Source organism: Zalophus californianus, chromosome 14, assembly GCF_009762305.2.
Source record: "Zalophus californianus isolate mZalCal1 chromosome 14, mZalCal1.pri.v2, whole genome shotgun sequence".
Taxonomy (NCBI): Eukaryota; Metazoa; Chordata; class Mammalia; order Carnivora; family Otariidae; genus Zalophus; species Zalophus californianus.
The window spans coordinates 57,767,220-57,779,453 of NC_045608.1; the positions used below are offsets into that span (position 1 = coordinate 57,767,220).

The following is a 12,234-nucleotide window of genomic DNA, read 5'->3' on the forward strand; positions in this document are numbered from 1 at the left end:
GGGGGTCCCTAGACACTACTCACTGGTCACCCTCCATCCACCCACACAACTATAAGTATACTAACCGTGATTGCCTCTATGTGGTGAAGTCCTAGAGGACTTTTCATTTTTTAATTCTTTTTGTGTTTTCCACATTTTCTGTAGTGACCATGTTTTGTCCAGAATAATCTGAAGTGTTAGATAAAAACTGAGTCTTAACACAAAAGTACACACCCCAAACTCCTTCTATTGTCTTTGTCCATACACTAGCTTTTTAGTATCCCACAGGCCTCCAAAAAGCTCAACCAAGGAACCACACAAGCAAATTTCTATTACTGATCCTAATACTGTTTGTACTTTAATAGGATATCTCAAATAAAGGACTCAATGGAAAATTTCAAATCAATTTATCTTATTATTCTGGGTGCTTTCACAGAAATTCCCCCAACTGAGTATGTCTGAAGAAAATGTTCCATTGATGGTCTCAGTTAGCTAAAAATCTCTCTCTCACACTTACCCTTTACTTCTTTCAGATCTCCAGTGGCGATTTAGCCAGCTCTATAACTACTTTCCCCTAAATGTCAGTCTAAACTGAAGAGAACCTGATAAAGATGCATTGTCCAGGAGGCAGATTAGATCTGAATGAGATCAGAGACAAACTCTAGCCCTAAAAAGCAGCCATGCTCCAAGTGAATAAACTACAGTATAAGTTCAACTAGGACAAATGAATAAAGTCATCTTTGAGAGTCCTGGGGGAATATCTGTTGTAAGACACAAGGAATATGCCTCAGAAATTACTTCATTAAGTAAGTGACATAATTTGACATAAACTTAATGGTGTTCCACCCAGGACAAGGCATTCCTACCCTCTCATCCTCCCATCCAGGTCTATGAACTCAGGTTTCCAACCCAGGAATCTCCTCCTCTTAGGCAGACAGGAAAATACCAAGATCTCCCTTTCACAAAAATACCCTGAAGCAGTTCTCCCTAAAGGGCTGACTTAAGCTTTCTAAGGATCAGAGGGCTGTAACAATGTCAACAAGGCCAGGTTGGCGCAGCTGCTCAGGAAGCAGGCTCTGTCCAATCAGCCAGTAAGAATCAAAAGATATACGCTGTTCTAGAATTCTCTTTTCTATTATGAACTGAGTGGAAATGGGGGTGGGAGCTAAGTGAGCCCCTAAGAAGTCGGAGTGCTGGCTGAGCTGAGGTCCAGGAGAGAAACCTTAACTACCAAATACTGAGCTGCCAGATAAGGTCCTGCTGGCTCAGCCCAGGGAGGGTGAGCCCTGATGGCAGGGACTGAACATGCACACATACTGTGGGATACTTGGCTGACCAGGGCAAGGCTGCCACAGTGCTGCCCTCCATTATGAGGGCAGTCTGGCAGAGCAGACATGGCACATGCTTTGAGGCAGGTAACTCTGAGTTCGAATTTAGGCTCCGCCGCTTGGTAGCTATGTGAACCAGGACAAATTATTTTACCTCCCTGGGGCTCAGTTTCTTCATCTATAACATGGAAATATCAATACCTACCTTGTAGGGTTATTACGAAGATTAACGAAAATAAAATTGAATGACATGTGTTAATAGGCACTCATTAAAAGGTAGGGTAATTTTTTGCCCCCTAGTCAAATCCATCTGCTACTCCTCAGACACAGTGACTTTTCCAAAGCAGAAATCTGACCTTCATAGTTCCCTACTTAAAACATTTCAATGGCTCTGCTTTGCTCTCATAATAAAAAGCAAACTCCTCCTTTGAGTGGAAAGGAGAGACCAAAGTGATAGTATGAAGGTAAGAAACACAAAAGGAGTAAAAATGGATTTTGCTATAAAAAAATCAGTCAAAGAACTCACAAAAAGGATATAAAATAACATATACCAAAAATGTGGGGAAGAGAGGAGAAAAGAATGGGTTCAAACTTAAACGATCATGTTATATGCAAACCTAATGGCATATAAAAATTTATATACATATTTTATATAAAATTTTATATTAAAAATTATATAAAAACAACACTGATAAATATGCAAAGATAAAGACAAAGAAATCCAAATATATCATTAAAGAAAATCAGCAAAACATCAAAGACAGACAAGAGAGGATCAGAGAAAATCTTCAGAAACAAACACAATAATAAAATAGCAATAAATATATATCTATCAATAATTACTTTGAATGTAAATGTACTAAATGCTCCCATGAAAAGATAAAGCGTGACATATTAGATAAAAAACCAAGACCCATCTATATGCTGTCTATAAGAGACACATTTTATTGTTTTTTAAGATTTTATTTATTTTTGTGAGAGAGCGGGCGCGTGCATTCACAGTGGGGAGGGGCAGAGGGAGAAGCAGACTCCCTGCTGAGCAGGGAGCCTGACTGCAGGGCTCGACCCCAGGACCCTGGGATGATAACCTGAGCCAAAGGCAGACACTTAACCAACTGAGCCATCTAGGGCTCGATGCCAGGACCCTGGGATCATAACCTGAGCCAAAGGCAGGCCCTTAAACCAACTGAGCCATCTAGGGCTTGACCCCAGGACCCTGGGATGATAACCTGAGCCAAAGGCAGACACTTAACCAACTGAGCCATCTAGGCGCCCCATACAAGAGACTCATTTTAGACCTAAAGACACCTGCAGATTGAGAATGAGGGGATGGAGAAACATCTATCATAGAAATGGATGTCAAAAAAAGCAGGAATAGCAATACTTATATTGGACAAAATTTATTTTTTATTTTTTTTTAAAGATTTTATTTATTTATTTGACAGAGACACAACGAGAGAGGGAACACAAGCAGGGGGAGTATGAGAGGGAGAAGCAGGCTTCCCGATGAGCAGGGAGCCCGATGTGGGGCTCGATCCCAGGACCCTGGGATCATGACCCAAGCCAAAGGCAGATGCCTAATGACTGAGCCACCCAGGCGCCCTGGACAAAACTGACTTTAAAACAAAGACTGTAACAAGAGACAAAGAATGATATTATACAACAATGAAGGTGACATTCCAACAAGATATAACAATTATAAATATTTATGCACCCAATATAGGAATACTCAAACACATAAAACATTAACAAACATAAAGGAACCAAATGATAATAATATAATAATAGTAGGGAACTTTAACATCTTACTTACATCAATGGACAGATCATCTAAACAGAAAATCAACGAGGAAACACTGGCTTTGAATGACACACTGGACCAGATGGATTTAACAGATATATTCAGAACATTCCATTCTAAAACAGCAGAATACACATTCTTTTCAAGTGCACACAGAACATTCTCCAGAACAGATCACATATTAGCCCCCAAAATAAACCTCAGCAAATTCAAGAAGATCAAAATCAGGGGCGCCTGGGGGGCCCAGTCAGTTAAGTGTCTACCTTCGGCTTAGGTCATGATCTCAGGGTCCAAGATTGAGCCCTGCGTGGTGGGCTTCCTGCTCAGCAGGGAGTCTGCTTCTCCCTCTCCTCTGCCCCTCCCCACCCCTGCTTGTGCTCACTTTCTCTCTCTTTCCTCTCTCAAATAAATAAAATCTTAAAAAAAAAGATCGAAATCATTCCATGCATATCTTCTGACCACAATGCTATGAAACTAGAAGTCAACCACAAGAAAAAATCTAGAAGGACCACACACACATGGAGGTTAAATAACATGCTATTAAACAATGAATGAGTCAACCAGGAAATCAAACAAGAAATAAAAAAGTACATGGAAACAAATGAAAATGAAAATACGATGGTCCAAAACCTCTGGGATACAGCAAAAGTGGTTCTAAGAGGGAAGTTTATAGCCAAACAGGACTACCTCAAGAAGCAAGAAAAATCTCAAATAAACAACCTAACCTTACACCTAAAGGGGCTAGGAAAAGAACAACAAACAAAGCCTAAAAGCAGCAGAGGGAAGGAAATAATAAAGCCTAGAGCAGAAATAAATGACACAGACACTAAAAAAATAAAGCAGATCAATAAAACCAGGAGCTGATTCTTTGAAAAAAAAAAATCAATAAAATGACAAGCCTCTGGCCAGACTTATCAGGTAAAAAAGAAAAAGAACTCAAATAAATAAAAAATGAGAGAGAAGAAATAACAACACTACAGAAATACAAACAATCATAAGAGAATATTATGAAAAACTATATGCCAACAAATTGGACAACCTAGAAGAAATGGATACATTCCTAGAACATATAAACTCCTAAAACTGAAACAGGAAAAAATAGAAAATCTGAACAGACCAATAACGAGCAAAGAAATTGAATGCTAAAAACACTCCCAAAAATCAGAAGTCCAGGACCAGAGGGTTTTACAGGTGAATTCTACCAAACATTCAAAGAGTTAATGCTTATTCTTCTCAAACAATAGAAAAAGAAGGAAAACTTCCAAATTCATTCCTTAAGGCCAGCAGTACCCTGATACCAAAACCAGATAAAGACATCACTAAAAAACAGACATACAGGCCAATATCCCTGATGAACATAGACGCAAAAATCCTCAACAAAATACTAGCAAATCCAACAATGCATTAAAAAAATCCCACGATCAAGTGGGATTTATTCCTGGGCTAAAAGGGTGGTTTAATATTCTCCAGTCAATGTGATACATCACATTAATAAGAGAAAGGATAAGAACCATATGATTATTTCAATAGATGCAGATAAAGCATCTGACAAAGTACAACAACATCCATTCATGATAAAAATCCTCAACAAAGTAGGTTTAGAGAGTACATACCTCCACATAATAAAGGCTATATATGAAAAACTCACAGCTAATATGATCCTTAATGGGGAAAAACAGAGCTTTCCCCTAAAGTCAGGAACAAGACAAGGATGTCCACTCTCACCACTTTTATTCAACACAGTACTGAAAGTCCTAGCCTCAGCAATCAGATAGCAAAAGGAAACAAAAGGCATCCAAATCGCTAAGGAAAAAGTCAAACTTTCACTATATGCAGATAACAGGATACTCCATATAAAAAACCTAAAAGACTCCCCCAAAAACTTCTAGAACTGATAAATGAAATCAGTAATGTCACAGAATACAAAATCAATGTAGAGAATTCTGCTCCATTTCTAAACACCAATAATGAAGCAGTAGAAAGAGAAATTAAGAAAACAATCCTGTTTCCAACTGCACCAAAAATAATAAGATACTGAGGAATAAACCTAGCCAGTAAGGTGAAAAACCAGTACTCTGAAAACTATAACACTGGTGAAAGAGGGGTGCCTGGGTGGCTTGGTCGGTTGAGCATCCGACTCTTGATTTCAGCCCCAGTCATGATCTCAGGGTCTTGGGATTAAGCCCCGAGTAGGACTCTGTGCCCAGCAGGGAGTTGGCTTGAGGATTCTCCCTCTCCCGCTGCCCCTTCCCCTGCTAACAGGCTCTCACTCTCTCTCTCTTTAAAAACAAAAACAAAAACACTGATGAAAGAAATTGAAGACAACCAAAAAAATGGAAAAACATTCCATGCTCATGGGTTGGAGGAACAAATATTGTTAAAAATATCCATACTACCCAAAGCAATCTACACATTTAATGCAATCCTGATCAAAATACCAACAGCATTTTTTACAGAACTGGAACAATTTGTACAGTACCACAAAAGACCCCAAATAACCAAAGCAGTTTTGAAAAAGAAAAGCAAAGCTGTAGGCATCACAATTCTGGACTTTAAGCTGCAGTAATCAAAAACAATATGGTACTGGCACATAAAAAGACACAGAGATCAATAGAACAGGATAGAAAACCCAGAAATAAACCCACAACTATAAGGTCAATCTTTGACAAAGCAGGAAATAACATCCAATGCGAAAAAGATAGTCTCTTCAACAAATGGTGTTGGGAAAACTGGACAGCAACATGCAAAAGAAAAAAAACTGGACCACTTTCTTACACCATACACAAAAATAAATTCAAAATGGACTAAGGACCTAAATGTGTGACCTGAAGCTATAAAAATCCTAGAAAAGAACACAGGCAGTAACTTCTTTGACATCAGCCAAATCAACTTTCTTCTAGATATGTCTCCTGAGGCAAGGGAAATAAAAGCAAAAATAAACTTTTGGGACTACATAAAAATAAAAAACTTCTGCACAGCAAAGGAAACAACAAAACTAAAACACAACCTACAGAATGGGAGAAAGTATTTGCAAATGACATATCTGATAAAGGGTTAGTATCCCAAATATAGAAAGCATTTATCAAACTCAACACCCCAAAATCAAATAATACAATTATAAAATGGGCAGAAGACATTTTTCCAAAGAAAACATACAGGTGGCCAACAGACACCTGAAAAGATGCTCATCATCACTTATCATCAGGGAAATGCAAATCAAAACTACAATGAGATATCCTCCCACCTGTCAGAATGGCTAAAATCAGCAACACAGAAACAACAAGTGGTGTTGTTTGGCGAGGATATGGAGAAAAAGGAACCCCCTTGCACTGTTGGTGGGAATGTAAACCAGTGCAGCCACTGTGGAAAACAGTACAGAGGTTCCTCAAAAAGATAAAAACAGAACTAGCCTACAATCCAGCAATTGCACTATTGGGTATCTACACAAAGAATATAAAAACAGTGATTCAAAGGGATACATGCACCCCCTCATTTATATAACAGCATCATTTACTATAGCCAAGATACGGAAGCAGCCCAAGTTTCCAGCTATAGATGAATGGATAAACAAGATGTGGCATATATATATTTATACAATGGACTATTACTCAGCCATAAAAAAGAATGAAATCTTCCCATTTCCAAGGACATTGATGGAGTTAGAGTATATTGTGCTAAGTGAAGTAAGTCAGAGAAAGACAAATACCAAATGATTTCATTCATATGTGGAATTTAAGAAACAAAACAAATGATCAAAAGGGGAAGAAAAGATAGAGACAAATCAAGAAACAGACCCTTAATTATAGAGAAAAAACTGATGGTTACCAGAGGGGAAGAGGGGAGGGGTGGGTTAAATAGGTGACGGGGATTAAGGAGTGCACTTGTGATGAGCACAGGGTAATGTATGAAAGTGTTAAATTACTATAATGTACACATGAAACTAATATAATACTGTATGTTAACTAATTGGAATTAAACTAAAAGCTTAGGGGCACCTGGGTGGCTCAGTCAGTTAAGCGTCCAACTCTTGATCTCCGCTCAAGTCATGAACTCAGGGTTGTGAGATCAAGCCCCACATACTTAAGATTCTCTCTCCCTCTGCCTCCCCTCCTCCAAAAAAAAAAAAAAAAAAAGAGCAAACTCCTGACCATCTAAGAAGCCTACATGTACTGGTCCTTGCCAACCTCTCTCTCTTGCTCTCCTGTGCACCAGCCACAGGAACCAGCTTTATGCTCTTGGAAAATTTAATCTTTCCCATTTCAAAGCCTTCACACAGGTTGAAAGCCCCTTCTTCCCAGATCCCAACTATCTGGTTAACAAGCTCTCCTAACTTCTTTGAGAAAAACCTTTCCTAACCTCCAGACTAGGTCAAGCCTCCTGACAATGCTCCATTTGCCTCTGTCTCACAGTGCTAAATCTGCTTGGTAATCACACTCATAAAGATCTACACTATGTCTTAGTAACATTAAGAGGTAAGGAACTGTTTTTTGATTACCACTGAATCCCCAGGAATCAACACCAAGCATGATGCCTAGTTCCATTTTAGGAGCTTATAACTTGTACTGAATAAATACAATTTCAGAGGAGGGTTGGGGAAGCAGTAGCTATTAATCTGGTTAGTACTTCTCTGTAACACTTAACCACATTCTGTCCAGGTGCTTATTAATATTTAATTTTTCCTTCCTTGCTGGATTTTTAGCTCTGCTGTATACAACTTTGAATGTTCCACTGCCTCCAAATGATAGTGGAGCTCAGAGGAGATTCTCCAGGCTGGGGAAATGGTATGGAATTGCAGGGAAGTTAAGTGGCCAGAATAGAAAGAGAAGGAAGGGTGAACTCTACCCAGAAGGCAGCTGTGGCCTGAGGTAAGGACATGTTTCCTGCCCTAATTTTTCCTTCTTAGGGCCATTGGAGTTGACCTCTCTTTGTGGGGATGTGAGGATTCAAAAGGGCAACACTTACTTGTTCCCATGAAGAAATCATATGACGTTCAGCAGGTGGTTTCTCTATGATAGTCACCTCTGTCACACCTGGGGAAGATTCTGGAAGAGGAAAAGAGAGTCTGTAGAGTTGCAGTGGGCCTGCTCTCACATATTTCAATACTAGAGGCTGACTGTTGATGATTACCTAGGAATATCAGATTCCTCTGAGCAGCATTTATTACCCATACGGTGATAAAAACAGGAAGAACTGGTCAGTCCTTCAAAGGCACTCAGTCCCACAACCTAGGACCATGCAATCAACCTGGTAGAAAGGACATCATCAGAACACCCACTACACAGTCACTGCTCAGTACTTCAGTTGTTAAACAAAAATCAGAGATTCTACATTCCTAGTGATTTCATACCTCAACTTATCACTTACGACATGGTCAAAAGGAATAAAGAATAGCACCCCAATAAACTTTTACAAGATATAAAACTTGTTTGCTAGTTTTTCTTCTAAATAAAACCCATCTGTACTCTATGAGATCCCAGATTGAGTAGTTTAGGCTAACACTATGAAAAATGGATTCCATCCAGAAATATACTGAAAACAAAATAAATCATATCTCTAAGTCTTGAAAGCAGGAAAAGGTCTCCAAATAATCTCTTTGTGGGGCTGCGTTCTAGCATTCTTTCTGAAGTAAAAAAGAAGCCACCTGACTTGGAATTCAACAGACTTTAATACCTCCTCCTACATTCTCTACTTGTCTGTTTACCCACACTCAGGACCTTGAAATCCTTAATCTAAGACACAAAATCTGCTATGGGTTGAATTGTGTCCCTCACAAAAAATATATGTTGAAGTCCTTACTGCCAGTTCCTTAGAATAGGACTTGATTTGGAAATAAGGTCAGTGAATATGTAATTAGCTAAGATGAGGTCACAGTGGAGTAGGGCAGACCCCAAATCTAATATGACTGGTATCCTTATAAAAAGAATGCTTTGTGGAGTGATAGAGGGAAGAGGGTCACACGAAGATGGAGAAATGGAGTGGTATATCTGTAATACAAGGAACGTTAAAGATTGCTGGCAAACCACCAGAAGTTAGAAAAGAGGCAAGGCAGGTTCTTCCCTTCCAGGTTTCAGAATGAGAGTCACACTGCCAAGCCTTTGGTTTCAGGCTTTCGGCCTCTAGGACTGTGAGAATCAATCTGTTGTTCTAAGCCACCTGGTTTGTGGTACATTCTATGGCAGCTCTAGCGAACTAACACAAAGTCTATCTGCTTTTCTCTTTGTGATATTGCATAGATTATTCCCATTGTCACCACTGTTTTAGGCCATGGTCACTGCAAGTGTAGATGCAACTGAAGCCACAAACTCTCTGTGCTCTGATCCAACCTCAGCATACCAGCAGAGGACTTTCTTCATACCTAGGCTTGTTTCCTGTCTGATCTATTGGGTTCTCCTTGTAGTCTGGAGGATAAGACCCTTCTCTGTCTGGTCTTAACTTCTTCCACCCTGTAGTCCAAACCCTCTGTTCCAGGTGTGTCAGTTTCCTCATTGTCTCCACCCCGGTGCCCCCCAGCCCCAAAACTAAATCTGTACTTATCTTTGATAATGCTGTATCCCTTTCCCATTATACACACCCAAATGTGTCCACCCACCCAAGTCCTACCCACACTTCAAGGCTAAGCTGAAGTTCCACGTCCTCCATGAAACCATTTCAGATGACTCTAGTTCACCATGATCTCTGCTTTTCCCAATATCCGAACCCATCACATGCAGTGTTGGGCCCACATAGGTTCATACTTTTTTTTTTAAGATTTTATTTATTTGCGAGAGAGAGAGAGAGTGTGCAAGTGCACAAGCAGGGGGAGGGGCAGAGGGAGAAGCAGACTCCCCGCTGAGCAGGGAGCCTGATGTGGTGCTCCATCCCAGGACCGTGGGATCATGACCTGAGCCTAAGACAGATGCTTAACCCAACTGAGCCACCCAGGTTCCTCTCCCCACCCCTTTCTTAAAAAAGATTTTATTTATTTGAGAGGGAGGGAGGGGGAGGGTGGGGGGGAGGGAGGGAGGGGAGAGAGAGAGAGAGAGAGAGAATGCACATTTGCTTATACTTAATTATATTCTATTTTGAACCATATTTTGGTTATTTACTACAAGTAAATACTGTAAACAGGGAATGTATTGAAAAGAATTTTTTAAAATCTCTAAGGATAAGGCAGAGACTTCTAATCTAGTTTAATGTATAAAATGGCTCCTGGACCCAACCCCTCCAACATTTTTGTGGGGAGGTTTCCTCATACCAACAAGCAATTCTCGGATATCCTGGTGTCCTACAAGGAGACAGCATCAGATACCACAGGTTATGGGCTCAGTCTGTAAGACTGCCACCCTCCCCACTTCAGACACGAGATACGAGTCCAGGTTTTCACCTGTGCTTCCCGACCGACCTGCTACAGATTGGGGATTCTCAAGACCCCCTCTCCTTGTACTTCAGACACCAGTCAAGGCCCAGCTGTCACCTGTACTTCTGACTGACTGGTTATAAATCAGGAGTTTCCTAAGACCCCCTCCTCAGGTTCCACTAATTTGCCAGGGTGGCTCACAGAATTCAGAGAAACATTTTACTTACTAGATTACTGGCTTATAAAAGAATATAACCTAGGAACAGCCAGATGGAAGAGATGCTTAGGACAAGGTATGTGGGAAGGGGTGTGGAGCTTCCATGCCCTCTCTAGGCAGGCTATTCTCCCCACATCTCCATGTGTTCACCAACCTGGAAGTTTCTGGGTTTCTACGGAGGCTTCATTACATAGGCACAGTTGATTAAATCATTAGTCGTTGAGGACTGATTCACCCTTCAGACCCTCTTCCTTTCCTAAAGGTCAGGGAATGGGACTAAAAGTACCAACCCTCTAATCACATGGTTGGATCCACTGGCAACCAGTCCTCATCCTTAAGTGCTTTCCAAACGTCACCTCACTAACTTAATGAAAGATCTTTACCACTCTCAACACTTGGGAAATTCCAAGGGTTTTGGGAGCTGTAAGCCAGCAACTGTGGACTAAGAAAAAATACACAGTTGACCCTTGAACAACATGGGTTTGAACTGCATGGGTCCACTTGAACACCTATTTTTTTCAATAAATACAGTACTGTGAATGTATTTTTTTCTTATGATTTTAATCACATTTTTTCTCTATTTTATTATGAGAATACAGAATACATGCAACATACAAAATAATGTGTTAATCAACTGTTATCAGTAAGATTTCTGGTCGACTCTAGGCTATTAGTTAAGTTTCGGGGCAGTTAAAAGTTTAATATACAGATTCTCTACTGCACTGTTTTGCGGGGGGCTGTCAACAGCCCTAATCCTGCTTTGTTCAAGGATCAGCTGTCATCTGAGTGAGCTGATTTCTTATAAATCAGAATATCACAATGTGGTTCACTGATTCTGTAATCATGTTAGTGTCCTTTTTATGCATCATAATGTTTCCTCCAGGTTATCACAAAGTTCAAATCCTGAGATGCAGCAATAGAATTCAATATAGGAGGCTAAGAATTCTGGACTCCACATATTCTACCCTTGCTTTAAGCATTCACTAGTTGTGTGACCTTAGATGAGTCTTCACGTTCCTTAGCATTCAGAGAGACAATATTTATAATAATATTCACCTTGATAAGGGAAGCAGAAGTAGTAAAGGTAAAGGTGCTCTGGAAAAGCAAAAAGTACCATATACACATTTTTTTTTCTGCCTTCTTTTTAATGTCCTTTCTAAGATATTGGGAACCATTGTACTATGGTGGAAAAACACCATGAGCTTCAAGCCCTTAGACCTGGGCTAAGTCCTTGCTATGCCCCTGACTAGTTAGGATGGAAGATCCTGTCCGTCCCTTCAGGGGTGGTCCCATTTGGCAATGTACCACCAAAGCTAAGACAGCGAATAGTAAATGTTATTATTCACATTTTATAGCAAGGACATTGAGGCTAAGAGGCTAGGCCACTCCAAGTATCTAGGCTTACTCCAAATATGGGTCTAGTTAAGAATTTATGTGCAAAAGTCTTCGTGTTTCCCTCAGCAAAGCCCTTTATCAATTATCCTATGCAAATACAGAGCCTAGCTTCAATCAGTCTTAAGCAGCCTATTATTCCAACTTTTGTAGGACAGAACAATACAGAATTCCTTGTTAA

General features: G+C 40.1%; 1 protein-coding gene across 4 annotated transcripts in view; it reads right to left on the bottom strand.

Moving 5' to 3' along the window:
* Positions 1-12,234, bottom strand: part of TPGS2 (tubulin polyglutamylase complex subunit 2) — a 91,402-nt gene that overhangs the window by 74,621 nt on the left and 4,547 nt on the right. For all 4 annotated transcript variants that reach the window (XR_004819627.1, XM_035724085.1, XM_035724084.1 and 1 more), the window contains exon 2: positions 8,071-8,150. Coding sequence is in view for 3 of the 4 variants with exons in the window: in XM_035724085.1 (XP_035579978.1) it covers positions 8,071-8,150 (80 nt within the window). In the remaining variant the exon portion in view is untranslated. The remainder of the gene's footprint in view (positions 1-8,070; positions 8,151-12,234) is intronic.